We start from the raw sequence: 15835 nt of genomic DNA, 5'->3' as shown, positions 1-15835 counted from the left end.
AATATTTTCCCATTGATAATTTTTTCAAATAATTTTGGAATGCACGAGATAATGGCAATTCCTCGATAATTACGTATGTCTGATTTTGCGCCTGATTTAAGGACCGGTACTAAGAAGGAGGATTTCCATGTTTCTGGAAATATTCCTGTTCTTAGAGATAAGTTGAAGAGATGTTGGAATGGTGTTGTGAGCTCAGTAGCTAATTACTTCAAAAATAATGGTGCTATTCCGTCAGGTCCAGTTCCCTTTGCTGCGTTGAGGTTTTCAAGTGCATTGAATATTTCATGCTTTGATAATTGATTGACACTGATGTCATTAGAAAGCTCCGGTATAAACGAGAAGTAGTCACGTTCACGATCTGTTTCGGCATATGATGTATATATTTCTTGGAAAAAAATTGCAAATAAATTACAAATTTCAGGGCTATTATTTCCAGTAGTTCCGTCTAGGTTTATCTGGGAAGGCAAAGTCTTGGCATTACATTCCTTTTGTTGAATTTGGCCTTTCTGTTTCAACAGACTTCGCAGCCGATTCTTAGTGTACAGAATCATTGCATGGCTAGTACTATGGATCCTACTGACACTAAGAATCCTTCCAGGTCGGGGCTCGAACATACGACAACTGGCTTGTAAGACCAGCGTCCTATGCATTGAACCACCAACCCGGGACTTCTCATCTGGGAAGGAAGGTTGTTATTTTTCAGTTTTGTTTTAACATAGCTAAAGAAATTTTTAGGATACTCTTTGATTTCGCTTTCGACTTTAAAATTATTTTCTTCGTGTGCCGAGTTGATTGCTATTTTCAGGTCATTGTAAATGTCCAGGTAGTTTTGTAGATTAATAACATTTTTATCTTTTCTATAAGTCTTATGTGCTTTCTGCTATCTATTTTTCAGATTTTTCAATTGTGGGTTGAACCAGTTAGGTAATTTGCTATTGTGACTTCTTCTTCTTCTTTTTAATGGAACAATTTCTGAAATTAAGTTGTTAATAATTAGATAGAATTTTTCCACTTCTTCATTGACGTTTCCTTCTATACTCAAAATATTTTGCCAGTTTAATGTACTTAGTCTACGTTTTGCTTCTTCGAAATTTGTTTTGTGGTATTCCGGCACTTCCTCGTATTCTATTTTGTTAGGGAGAGACATGTTATGCATAAAAATGGAGTATTCAATTGCTGTGTGAAATGCTTCATTTTTCCAGAGTGGATTTTGGATTCACACAAAAGTCTTCAGTACAGTTTGTGAAAAGAAGATCAAGATATAAATTTTGTTTATTTTTCACCGATTTTATTTGATTCAAGCCGAATAAAGATTCGTCGAAAAGAAATTGAAGTGTTTCATTTTCTCCTGCAATTGTAAGTAGAATGGATTCATTTTGTTCATCGGTGATGAAGTGAGCGTTTCGTTGGTTAAAGTTGGTGTGTAACTTAACTTCTGGTTCCATATTCGACATAATTTTTTCTACGGTTTGAAAGAATAGCTCTAAAGTTGTTTTGGTAGCATTTTCAGAGGGAAAATACACAGAGGCAAAAATATGTTTTTGTCCTGATAGAAACACTTTGGTCCAAACATCTTCAAATTCTTTGTGTTTATTTGTTTCAATTTTGTCTGATGAAAAGTCAGCACTTACTGCAATGAAGACTCCACCTCCAGATTTTTTGTTGGATAGTGCTAAGTTACGGCCATGCCGGAATACGTTCTAGTCATTTCCAAAAATTTCTTCGCATTTTACGCTTTCGTCCCAACTACTTTCAGTTGCAAGAATAACTGAGAGAGAAGATGATAAAATATTTTGTTGAATTTCCTTCATTTTGGCTGGTCTTTTCATGCGATTGAATTTCTGACAGTAGACAAGAATTTCAATCGCACTCTGTTGAGGATTTGAATGAACGCAATTTGAGGATTTGAATGAAGTGTAGTGTCACTTACGTCATTATAGGATACTACCTCGATAGAGGGCGTCGTTATTTCCGAAAAGTCGGCCATGTAAAATTGTGTTCGGCTTCCCGCATTAGTTGGAGACGGCGGATGTGTTCACTTGTCAAAAATTTTCCATAGTCCAGGTCGACTAGCGCTTCCTTAGGTTTCATTCCATATTCCTGATGCACTTCGATGAAGATTCGTAGGGGGTGGTCAGGTGTTGTTGGAAGGCCTTCTGATGCTAATAGCATTTTTATACTAGTTGGTGTCATACCCTCGATGCATACTGTAGGTTGTTGATTTTTCATGTATGACAAATACAGACGGACGACGTGCATTATTTTCGGGTCACGAAGTCTTGCTTTCAAGAAGCGTTCGTCGCCATATGCAGATTGTGAAGTAACACGTACAATGGACGTATTGGATCAATTTCGAATTGGCTGTCTGTATTCATGTCCTGTGATATTGCAGATGTGTTTATGTTCTGTGATATTACAGATGTGTTCACATAGTTAGTGGGTGGTGCAGCTTTGATGTCATTACTTCCTAAGACCGGAGTAGTGTGTTTTGAATACTTCTTGTTCCTTTGCAAGGGTTGATTGTTTCACCTTTTTGAAAATTTATGAATTTTTAGGCAATATCTGCACCTGGATGCCCGGAGATTTGAACCCGTGCAGCTGCTAGTAAGTCTTTGTCCAAGAGTAAGGTATATTGTAATGATATATTGTTGTTATTGTTGTGGCAGGTATTGTTACTATTAGTGTTGAAGTTGCTGTTGTAGTGCACAATATTGTCGTTGTGTTGTTGTTGTTGTTGTTATTGTTTTTTTATAATAAAATTTTTATTTGGCTCATTTGCTTTAGCTTAACGTGACCAATTGTCTTGTTGTTATAGGAGAAGAAGGGACGCCGTATTAAGGGGGGGGGGGGGGCGTACTCCCCTAGAGTTAGTAAAGGAATGTGAGGAGGGTGGGATTTACAAAATATTGATTTTAAATTACAATACATCATTCGATTGTGGCACAAACTTTTTAGAGTTTTCTGGATCTTCACGTTCTTCAGATTGTAACGAGAGAGATTATCCTTGACTGGGATGCTTTGTTGGTGTGCTCTGACGTTGATGTGGCGTTTTTGGGTAGTTTTCAGCAACTCCGTCAGTTCAAGGCAGGTGCATACTCCGAAGCATCGTTTACACAGGTCATACTTTCAGCAGCGTAACGAAGAGTGCGATAGAGCTGTAGGCGAGAGAGAGATAGGGAGAGCACTGAATTTGGGCATTGATAGTTTTCAAGAAGTTATAGATGAGAGTCATATAAGGAATATTTCGAGTTGCCAAGACGTCGCGGACTGGTACGAAGGGTGGTATACCTCGGGCCCGAAGGGAACCTATGAGTTGGGACCTGGCATCACAATACTCGACACACATCCAAACAACATGCTCGATGTCATGATAACCCTCACCGCAAACGCAGACACCACTCTCGGCGAGCCCCACACGACGGAGATGCGCGCTGAACATATAATGATTAGACATGAGCCTTGACATTACACGAATAAAGTCACGGCTCACGTCTAACCCCCGGAACCAAGGTTTCGTCGTTACCTGTGGAATTATTGAGTGTAACCATCGTCCCAGAGTTCCACTATTCCATGTATTTTGCCAGCTGGCTAGAGTTTTCTGACGACAGCAACTGAATTTGTTGTTATTGTTGTTGTTGCTGCTGTTGTCGTTGCTGTTGTTGTTGTTGTTGTCGTGTTTGCTGTTGTTGTTTTTACTGCGTATACTGTAATATTTCTTTATGTTTTTGTTGTTGTTGAAATTTGTATTATTTTGTTGTTTCCGCTTCCGATGTTTCCGTCTGAGGTTTGCTTCTTCTGCTTGTTTTTCATGCAGCCGTCGAGTGCGCTGTTTCTTGCCATACTCACTCCAGTCTCGTTTTCAGATTTTTTTACTTCCGATGAAGCACCAGCCACTGTCGCATGCTTGAATTTCCTCCTCTGTTTCTAAAGTTGTACTGTCGAGTTCAGGAGTACAGTCCAATAGTTGTTTCTACTAAATTGTCGTAGAACAAAAGTTATGCCGTACGGTTTCGATTTCTGCCTTAACCTGAAAATCGAAAATGAGCAATCGATACTGAAAGCAGGAAGAACAATAAAAAAGTTCAAACAAAGCTAGTTGGCTTTGCTTATCTCGGACAGCCTCCGAAGCCTCAGCAAACTTAAAACCAATGCAGCAACGCAACTAAATTTCATCGAGCATTGTGTTTCTGTTGAAGATTTTGATTATCTGAAGACTGCGGTCAAAATGAAAGAAGAATCTGTTTTCGCACAATATAAGTCATGGCAGACGATTGGAAATTTAAAAACTGAAAAAGTACATAAAATATCCAGACAAAGCTCGTGGGTGTCAAACTATTCAAATGAGGAATTGCCTGAATATGTAATGCGCACATTACAACTAGGCGCTGGATTAATTGTGCCAGATCTTAAAAATGCACCTTATGTACGGTTGCTTTCTGAAATTGAAAGTTGTATTCATTGGGATCCTAATGCTGATGATATAAGTAATGCTGTTTCAAACGCTATGAATAATCATATTAACTACGTGAAGCAACCGTTTCACAATGATAACGAGTGGATACGTAAGGATGTTGTTAGAAGCTGTAAGTATTTAGCTGACAGGGATGATCTGATTGTTACGAAAGCAGACAAAGGCAAATCAACGGTAGTTATGAGTAGAGCTGAATATGAGTAAAAATGTTAGCCTTGGTTAATGACAAAGAAACGTACGATTCGACGGTATCCACGTTGAAACAAATTAATACGATGTTTTAACAATGGTGTGATGCAGAATGGATAGAAAAAAAGGCGGGTGGGTAATGTCAGAGACATAACTGGATGTCGTGAATACGAAAACAACTGACATGTTCCTTGACACTTCCGAATATCCATTAGTTGATCAATTGTATGAATTATGCAAACATTCCCCATTTTCACATTTTTCGCAAAACAAAGAAGGCTTCACTTGATCTCGATTACTGTGAATTTCACACAGCGAAATCAAGATGTTCTAGATTTACACTAAATCGATTTACGAAGAAGAAATCCTAATAGTTCTTTAGAAAACTTTTAGAGCCATTAGAACGGCTGATTTTGTGTGATGCTCTCCAGCGTTGTCCTCTTTTCGTTGTTTTTTCACCAATGCAAACAACTGGCAGCTGTAACGTAATCGCTCTTGTCGGAAGCGAAACTAGCTTTGCAAACGACACACAATACATCTGCTTGCAGTGGCGCTAGAATCCAAACTGATCCAATTTTTGTTAAGAGGTTTCTTTATCCGTGATTTCGTCTGTAGCTTTTTCACTAATGGGCGGTCCTAACGGCTATAAAAATAGCAGCATATAGAATTTTTACGGCGATTATTTCATTTCGGATTTGCATTTCATTGAAAGAAACTATCAGGATGCTGTACGGGATTCATTTCTGCCTTTCAGAAGGACCAAATTGTAGAACTCACTACGATATTAAGCACTGTTCGGAACATTTTTCTCGAACGATTTGTTGTACAGCAGTTCTCTTCCTCAGAACGCGTTCTGATTGGCTGGTATTCACATGGGTCAAATGAGACAGGTTTTTCAATAGTGAACTATTGAAATAGTTCATTGCTGTTACTATACACGTTTAAGTTGAAAAATTTCGATTCTATTGGTAGTTAGATTATATAAATGCTTTCACAGATCACGAGAAAAGCAAACGCGTCTTATGAATTATCCTCCTTGATACTCGTATATACCAAACATTTCAGGAGAGTTTAATTTTGAATTATTTGAGATTATGTCACACAACTAAAAAAAATTATCATAAAATTGTGATCATATTTTCGATGGTATGTAGCAAAATTTATGTTGATTCGTTAGATACAACAAGAGATATTCACGATCAAAAACTTATCACTCTCTCAGAGTGTAAATTTTGAAAAGGCGCCCCATATTAAAGTAAGTCGTATTCACGACAAAACTACGAAATAAAGATTGGAGGCTTACAATTGCAACCCGTCACGGAGATACGGGTTACCAAAAACGCACAAGAATGGAATTCCATTGCGAATTATCAATTCCGCGATTGGTACAGCCACGTACAATGCTGCAAAATTTCTTACATCGATCCTGAACTGCATTGTTGGTAAAACAGAACATCATATCGTAAATAGTTTTGATTTTGTCGGCGATATCAGACAGCACACTATTCAAGACGATTGTATGATGATTTCTTTGGATGTGGTTTCACTGTTCACCAACGTGCCAGTGGATTATGCCGTTGAAAGCGTGAGGTTTCGATGGACAAAGATAATGGCTGGTGTTATCATCCACTTTTTTCAAGCATCAGGGCCGGTTTTTCAAACAGAAGTTAGGATTACCAATGGGTTCGCCATTGTCTCCAGTCGTATCAAATATGGTTTTGGAGAGAATTGAAATGAGCGCTTTGGCACAGCTACGCCAGGAAGGGATTGTGCCAGTCTTCTTTAGAAGATATGTGGACAATTGTTCTGTAGGTGTGCAACGAAAATATGTTGATCGGATGTTGGAGGTGTTCAACAGTATCCATCCACGACTGCAATTTACTGTAGAGCTAGGGAATAATGGTCGAATCACGTTCCTGGATATGTTGTTAAGAGGAGAGAATGATCGTATTACGACAGAGTGAACTCCAAAGGACCTGGAAGGCAGATATTTAGACTACAACTCATTGAGTCCATTTAATCACAAGAAAAACACAGTGATAGCTCTTGTAGATTGTGCTTTGAAATTATGCGAGGCTTGTTACAGAACTAATGCTCTGAATATTGCAAAGCGAATTCTTATTAATAATAACTATCCTAATTTCTTCATCAATAATATTATTCAACAATGAACACACTACCTATACAACTCGTTAACACAGAACAACAATAACAGTATTGCCACCAAATTCATATTCGCATCATATATAACAAGTCTAGGAGAAAAGTTAGCACGTTATCTATCTCAATACAACATTAGGTTAGCGTTTAGAACAGTTAATAAAATTAAAGACACAGTATATAGTAAGCTAAAAGATAGAATAACAATAGACCGTATAACGAATGTTGTTTTTGAAATACCGTGCGGGATATGTAAAGAAAAGTCATATATTGGCCAAACGAGCCAATTTAAAAAAAAACGGATAGAGCAGCATAAAAGGGATGTCAAGTCAAAAAGCATAGACAATACTGGTTTAGTTCAACACTGTATAAATGAGGGTCATGTTTTTGATTTTGAGAATGTTAAAATTTTAGACGAAGTACAAAGAACTTACACACGTTTAACAGCTGAGATGTTCTATATAAAAATTAGAGGAGAGTCGAACACGTTTAACCTTAAATGAGATTCGATAAAGTTTAGATCAGCATACAACGGACTAGTTGACAAAATTAAAAACCTCTATACAGTCAAAACAGATAAGAGGCAGAGAGAGCGCAAAAGACAAGACAGTTGAAAATGTGAAGTGTTGTAGTGTAGACGTCATTAGCATATCAGTTAAGTATTAAAATTAAATGTTCAGAAATAGCTTACGTGACAAATATATGTTTTTAGATAGCCGCTGACGATGACCGAACACCTTAAGAGGTCGAAACGTTCGGTTAAATGCATCGATAAGTTATTATTTTCACCGAAAAAAATCGATGACCGTCCATATCAGTTTGTTTGAGGTGATGACCATAAAACAACTAAAATATTAAACACACTTTACCCTGTCGTTCTGAAAATAGAAGTTGGACTCGGATGAAATTAAATAGCAGCCTATGAAACTATAGGAAGTTTTATTTGATCCTGTTTGTGGAAATCGATCAAATCATCTCTGAGAAAATTGAGTGAGTCTCGTTTTAAACTTTCTGACCATTTCCGGTACTTCTGGAAAACGACTGGACAATGCGCAATTCAGGCCCCAATGTGGTTGTTAGCCTCTTGTCCAGTAACTCCTATCCCTACTTCCCCGCGGCGCCGGCTGGTGTACGAATAACCATAGGAAAGATCGGGTAACCAACCCCGCTGGGATCTTGGTCGTATGCTGACAGGAGAGAGGGGGCTTTCCTTCTCTTTACAGAGAGTGAGCCTACCCGGGGGCTGTTCCTAATGTTGGGGCGGCTCGAAATAGCGTCTGTTATCCGTGTTAGGAGCAGCTGATTACCGTCCTTGTGTCAGTGTGGGACTCTAAACAGGTCTGACACGATGGCCGAAGAGACAGGAGGTTGTTGCAGGCCCAACAAGCCGTCCGGAAAAAGGAAGTTACGAATAATCAAGAAGGAAATACGACTTGGGATAATCCGCAAAGACCTTCGATGTCGTAGCACTACAGGAACTTTGTTGGACGGGACAGAAGGCATGGAAAAGTGGATATCGAGCGGTTACTTTCTACCAGAGCTGTGGCACAACTAGCGTTCTAGGAACGGGAATTGTAGTATTGGGCCAGATGCGCCAGCGCGTGAGTCGAGTCCCGATGACGAGAAGGAAGAACTAGCGTTCTAGGAACGGGAATTGTAGTATTGGGCCAGATGCGCCACATGAGTCGAGTACCGATGACGAGAAGGAAGCGTTTTACAGTGACCGCATCGTCAACGTGCACTGCCCACATGAGACGAGTCCCGATGATGAGAAGGAAGTATTTTACGCGCAGCTGGAACGAACTTATGACAGCTGTCCTCGGCGGGATGTAAAACATCGTCATCGGTGACATGAATGCTCAGGTAGGCGGGGAGGCAATTTACAGGCCCGTGATCAGAATGGAGGGCCTGCACGCGCCAACAAACGCCAACGGTCAACGATGCATAAACTTTGCAGTCTCCCGAGGAATGGTAGTTCGAAGCACCTTCTTCTCCCGCAAAGATATGCACAAAGTCACCTGGAGATCACCTGATCCACATACGGAAAATCAAATCGACCACGTTCTCATCGACGAGCGATTCTTCTCCGACATCATCAATGTCCGCACTTACCGCAGTGCCAACATTGACTTTGACCACTACCTTGTCGTGGTTTCTATGCACTCAAAACTATCGACGGTGCACAACACTCGTCTCACAGGAACGCCGGGACTCAATCTCGAGCAGCTACATAGCGTTCATACTGCAGAGAAATACGCGCAACAACTGGAGCTAGTGATACCAACAGAAGAGCAGCTTGGCGCGGCTACTCTTGAAAACGGCTGGAGGAACATAGGGTCCGCCGTGAGTAGCACTGCTGCAACCGTACTAGGTACGAGGTTATCAAATCGGAAATGACTGGTTTTACGGCGAATGTCAGCAGTTGATCGAAGAGAAGAATGCAGTAAAGGCAAGGATGCTGCAACACCGCACAAGAGCGAGCGAGGAACGATAAAGACAGGCGCGGAACAGACAGAACAAGGTTTTCCGGAGGAAAAAACGTCACCTGGCAGACCAACATCGCGAAGCGATGGAACAGCTTATCACGCAAACGACATACGGAAGTTCTATGAGAAAGTGAACCGCTCACGTAGAGGCTGAACGTCGCCTACAAAGTACTCCTAAATCCTTTGCAGTCGTCTATCACCAACAGCTAAGGAATTCGTAGGGCCGTACCAAGCGGGATTTACTGGAGCCCGCGCCACTATGGATCACATATTCGCGATTATACAAGTACTCCAGAAGTGTCGTGATTACAACGTACCAACGCATCACCTATTCATTGACTTCAAAGCGGCATACGACACAATCGATCGAGAACAGCTACGGCAGATAATACACAAATACGGTTTCCCGGATAAACTGACGCGATTGGTCAAAGCAGCGACGGATAGAGTGGTGTGCTACGTCAGAGTATCTGGGACGCTATCGAATCTCGGAGGGCTACGGCAAGGTGATGGACTCTCTTGTATCTTGTTCAATATTGCTTTGGAAGGTGTGATTCGAAGAGCGAGGATTGAAATGAGTAGCATGATCTTCCGAAAGTCAACTTTTTGGCTTCGCTGACGATATTGATATTGTGACACGTAACCTTGAGAAGATGCCCGAAACCTACATCGGACTGGCCATAAATGCGTCGAAAACATAATACATGAGAGGAAGAGGCTCTAGAGAAGAAACACTACGCCTTCCACCACGAATATTGATAGACGGTGGTACAAGAAGAAGAGGTAATGTAAGTATATTTTTGGGATCACTTCTTATTTCGTAAAGCGCTATTGTTTAAGCACCTTGGGAAAAGTCCCCAAGCAAAATTTGAGCTAAGTCGGATATGGGTAAGGGGTGCTACCCGGCATTTAATGTTTGAAAATTTTCGATCTTGAAAAATCACCGGGCGAGTACATGTGATTTCCGAAATTGAAAAAAATTTTTGATGTCAAACGTCTTAGAATTGCATGAAACGATGAGATTTAGTGTCATCTCAAAACAATTTTTTTTTAAATTGACGTTCTGGGACTTTTGAGATTTTTTCCCAGAAAGTCGATTTTTCGAAAAAAATATTTGACACTAAATCTCGACGTTTCATGTAATTCTAAGTTTTTAGGCATCAAACTTTTTGTTCGATTTCGGATATTTCATGTTCCGTAATATGCGAGTTTGCAAATCATCGTGCAGTATTCGATCGCACCATGGAAAGCCATGCGATTTACAGTTCCATGTGCCGAGCTTGGAATCGTTGTCCTTTAATAGTCGCCTAGATCGCTGTGGATCGTTCCGATTCGTATTCATTGTTAGATTATTCGTAACGAGTATTTTCGGAGTGGCCCATTATGCCTATCCCGACCTCCTGCCTTGCTGGAGGGCCATCGAGAGGGTTTCTTTGTTGTCTGCCATCCCACATAACTGGCACCTGTGACAGGTATTCAATTCTGTCTACGATCTACGCACTTGCTCGCTCGCACTCTCTCATTCTGCACCTACCAGTCTCATGAAAATATTTTTTATCGTTTTATTACATAGTTTCTGACGCTAATTTGGGCTTATTTTTGACACCAATTGATTTAGATCGAATTGAATAGTTCACAAAAGCATGCTTCAGTGTTTACGTCAAATAGTCGGGATCATTTTTCCTACAAAATGCTTGGCGTTGCCTATTTGTATAAGATGCTAATCTAAAAATCTTTTTTAATCAACCTAGTGGTGTAATGATTCTCACATTACTTATGTTCTGACAAGATTTTTTTTCAAACTTGAAAAGATTCTAAAACTTTCTTTGGAAAAAACTACCATCACCTTTTCGATTTGTAATCAGCTATGTCAAGTTAATATAGATTTAAATGTGGCAACCCTGCACGCTTTACAAAATTGAACAAAGCACACTGTGTGCTAGGCGAGTGCGTTCTCTTCTTCTTCCGTACCAGCACGTACCCATACGTACCGATTTTGCATAATTTTGTATGATAGTTTGAAAGTTTTGATACTTATTCTGGATGAAATTGCACAGTGTCAAAAGTCGGTTTTCACACTGATTGTACAGCCTTTCTATATGAGAAAAGCAAAACCATTTTAGTACATGAAATTTCCGAAATCGAAAAAAATGGTTAGATGCCAAAAGCTTTAGAATAGCATGAAACGTCGAGATTTAGTGTCATCTTGAATTTTTTTTAAATCGACTTTCTGGAACTTGGAAAGTGGGGATTTTTCACCACTGATCACAAATTTTGCATAGAGACTTTTTTAAGTGCTTAAACTTTTGAGCTCTACCGCTTTACGAAATTAGAGATGATCCCAAAATATTGGCACCCTAATATACATAGAGCGGTAAAAAACAACGTGTTTCGTCGATTACGTCACTTATACCATCATATCTCCGGAACCAAAAGTCACAGCCATTTGATTTTAGATTCTCAAACAAGCTTAAGCATGTTAAAATCGGTTAAGCTGTCTTATTACGTCACTTATACCATCATATCTCCAGAACCAGAAGTCGCAGTCATTTAATCTTAGAACTTGATCAATGGCCCATTATTAGCTATCAAACGAGCCTAAGCTTGTTGAAATCGGTTGAGCTATCTCTGAGAAAATGTCGCGTTAAAAAAATACACACACAGACATTTTCTCCGAGGTTTCGTTCGATAGTCGGTTTTTCCAGCATTTGTAATACCTTTCTATAGAGAAAGGCAGAAGGCTATTTGTTCTTCATTTCAAGGAAGCTTTAGAGAATCTTCCACTTCGTGAACATTCCCTAAATAATGGTCCCAAATAAAATAATTGCTTCGTAACAATGTTAACCGATATTAAGATGTCTAAAGAATCCGTTTAATCTCACGAACAAGAAATGAATTTCAATTATTATACCGTTTGATGATCAGAAAATAAGTCATTTGTCATTTTCTTTATCCATCAGATGTTCTAATATGTGCGCCTGCACATTGCCAGTGTTATCAAAACTTTGCTCCAGGCGCTGAAATGGGAAGTGCTACCTTACTTGTCATACAACCCAGATATACTTCTGCAAATTACTATCTCTTCCGACATCTTACGCATGACCTCCAATCGAGGATTGACTGACAACCACTAAGTTTTATTGAAAAAGGAATCGTGAATGACCACGAAAATAGGGTGAAAATTGAGAAAACGACAGTACTTTGAATATAAATCGTTGAATCAATTTTTTACAATTAAATGATAATTTCGGAAAAACCTAAAAACTCAATGTTCATACCTTGTAGATTCAATGCTCATGGTACATACCTGGGTTCACTACCAAATACCGGTAAACGAATAATGCAATATCATCTTCACTAAGAGATTCCCACAAACCGTCACTAGCTATAATAAGGAAATCTTCCTTATTGTCAAGATTAATAAATGAAGTATCTGGATCGCTTATAATAAAGGGCTTATGCGAGGCATCACCTATAAAAAGAAAAAAAAAAAAGTTTTAATTCACCTAGTGATTCAATACTGGACATTCCACTGAAAAGACTCGCTTCGGTTCAAACCGGAGTGCCGAATACTATACACTATTCGATTTGATCAAACATTACTGTCAAGAAACAACAGTTTTTTTTTTGGGCAAAATAAGATAGTGATTATTATTTTTACGTTTCGTCTTTGACTCATCAGTGCAGAGCACTTCAAATTGAACTGCTTAGTGCTAAACTCGGCAGTTCAATTTGAACCGCTAAGCAGACGTAAAGTTTCTGCTACTTACAGAACACTTTTAGTTTTGCAACGAAGTGCAATGTCTTTTCTGACGTGCCGAACGAAAACGTGCTTTCGACTATTTCTGGCCGATGCAGGTATGGTCATTTAGGGGTTAGCCAAATTTTGTGCTAGGGCACATAACCGTTTTCATTATTTTTACGTTTCGTCTTTGACTCATCAGTGCAGAGCAGTTCAAATTGAACTGCTTAGTGCTAAACTCGGCAGTTCAATTTGAACCGCTAAGCAGACGTAAAGTTTCTGCTACTTACAGAACACTTTTAGTTTTGCAACGGAGTGCAATGTCTTTTCTGACGTGCCGAACGAAAACGTGTTTTCGACTATTTCTGGTCGATGCAGGTATGGTCATTTAGGGGTTAGCCAAATTTTGTGCTTAGGCACATAACCGTTTTCATTATTTTTACGTTTCGTTTTTTTGGCTAACCCCTAAATGAAGATAGTGATTGTTTCTTTTCGGCAAGCATTAACTGAGAGAGACGAAAGATAGGAAATGAAAAGACGGATAGTAGCATAGTGTGGTGAAGAACTACACTTGTTACACGACCATACTTGGGGACACCAGTGTCAGTAGCATAGTGTGGTGAAGAACTACACTTGTTACATGACCATACTTGGGGACTCGAATTTAGTGTTCGATCCATTCGAATTTATTTCTTTCTTCTGATCATGCTTATATGAGCCTGCCTAGGCTAGCTTTTCCGTTCTAAATTTATAACTGAGTCAATCTAGAATATACGTGTTTTCATTTCCTATCTCTCGTCTCTCTCAGTTAATGCTTGCCGAAAAGAACCAATCAAAATCGATATAATAGACATTATGCGACAATTAAAACCAAATAACAAAATAAGATAATACCTGAACGACATATTGAATAATAATTGTCAAACCACAGTCTAGTCCAGCTCATTGCTCCATGAAATGGAGGAAATGAAAGAGCCGATATTTTAGCTAAACGTGGTGCTATCGAGGGTGAAATTTATGAACGACCGATTGCTTTCAACGAATTCTATAGCGCGTTCCGCCGAAGCACACCGAAGAACAGCTGGCAAGCTTCTTGGGATAGAGATGATCTAGGTCAGTGGATGCACTCAATTATCCCTAAAATGTTGACAAAGGCATGATTCAGGAGGCTGGATGTGAGTAGGGACTTCATTCAGGTGATGTCCAGACTCATGTCCAATTACTACACGTTAGATGCACATCTCCTTCGAATTGGACTTTCCGAGACTAATAAATGTGCTTGTGGCGAAGGTTACCGCGATATTGATCATGTCGTTTGGACATGCGTTGAGTATCGTGATGTCAAATCTCAACTGATAAAATCCTTACGTACTCAAGGTAGACTATCCAATATCCCAGTTCGTGGCGTTCTGGCTTGTCGTGACCTTCCTTACATGATACTTTTTTATCATTTCATTAGGACCATTGGATTTCCAATTTAATTTTTATTTTATGTTAACCTCCTTCTTCTTTCATGAGCTCAACCAATAGACAGCTATCTTATATTGAGTAAAAGTGATAAACTGATACAAATAAACCTGAAATAGTTATATGATCATGTACTGTGGTAACCTCTAGCTATGTGGGCGAAATACTATATGCCACTTTAGTAAGACACAACCAATCTGTCTGGTATCCGGAAGTAGACTGCCAACTCCAAGAAGCTAATGTGCATTTACACGCTAACACTAAAATATACTTGTAGGTGTAATTGAGAACGAGTATCACATCTCCCTGTTTTATTTGAAAATATCAAAAGAAAATATATATTCTTTAAATCTGAGTTATTTGAAAATAGCAATCTCACGGACTGAAGCGCGCCGCTGACTTTGGAGCACGAGATGATCTTCGCAACAGAGTTTGCTTATCCATTTCGTGCGTCAGTAACGTGTCGTCAGATCGAAGGTGTTTCTCGGTCGATTCTTCAATTTTCCGAAGATGAGATGTGTTGCGGTCGAAGCACTTGCCTGCTTCAGTTGATTTCACCGTAACGTTAGGCCCACTTCTGCATACTACTGTATATTCTTCTTTTCCGCTGTTGTTAGCTTATCGTGTGTCGTTAGGTTTTTCATCAAAACAGAATCACCAGTTTGAATGTCACTCGGCCTTGCTGCTCGCCTGGCATCTCCTCGTTCTTTTTTCCTTCCAACTTTTTTTGAATGTCTCTGTCCCTAAATTCTGAGGACGGTGGAGTAGTACTAATGTCTTCGATCTGCGGAAGTTTGAAGCGAACTTTCCTATTTTGAAGGAGTTCACTTGGTGTCATTCCAGTTGTTGAATGAGGTGAATTATTGTACTGGATTGAATAATCGTCCAACTCGGTCTTCCAATCGCCGTATAAAGCATTCGCAATTTTCAATCTTTTAAGCAGAGATCTGTTCTGTCGCTCAACCTCTCCGTTAGCTTGCGGCCAGTATGGCGTGGTGTGATTTAAGAAAACTCTTTTGAGACAAACTGCTTCGCGTTATCTAAGGTTATTGTTCTCGGATAACCCCATGTTCGGAAAATTTTTCTTAATTTCCGTACAGTTTCACAAGCTGTTATCTTGGACATAATCTCTAGTTCCATGTATCGGCTATAGTAATCGATTACGACGAGTACGTATTCATTCGTGGGCAAAGGACCTAAAAAGTCAATTGCTAGATCAACCCATGGTTTCTCGGGTATAGTTCTTCTTGCCATCGGTTCAGGGGGATCAGCAGCATGCACTAAACGGCAGCCCTCACATCTATCACCCACTCTAATAGC

At 39.6% G+C, this 15835-nt stretch overlaps 1 protein-coding gene across 6 annotated transcripts in view; it reads right to left on the bottom strand.

The window, feature by feature from the left end:
* Positions 1 to 15835, bottom strand: part of LOC131432714 (uncharacterized) — a 757541-nt gene that overhangs the window by 627399 nt on the left and 114307 nt on the right. For 5 of the 6 annotated variants that reach the window (XM_058599176.1, XM_058599179.1, XM_058599174.1 and 2 more), the window contains one exon: positions 12614 to 12778. The exons of the other annotated variant lie outside the window; for it this stretch is intronic. In XM_058599176.1, the coding sequence (XP_058455159.1) occupies positions 12614 to 12778 (165 nt within the window). The remainder of the gene's footprint in view (positions 1 to 12613; positions 12779 to 15835) is intronic. 6 annotated transcript variants of the gene reach the window in all.

The sequence above is a fragment of the Malaya genurostris genome, chromosome 2 (genome assembly GCF_030247185.1).
Source record: "Malaya genurostris strain Urasoe2022 chromosome 2, Malgen_1.1, whole genome shotgun sequence".
Lineage (NCBI taxonomy): Eukaryota > Metazoa > Arthropoda > Insecta > Diptera > Culicidae > Malaya > Malaya genurostris.
Note: the sequence above shows the minus strand (reverse complement) of the source record. Positions and strands in the feature narration are given on the sequence as shown.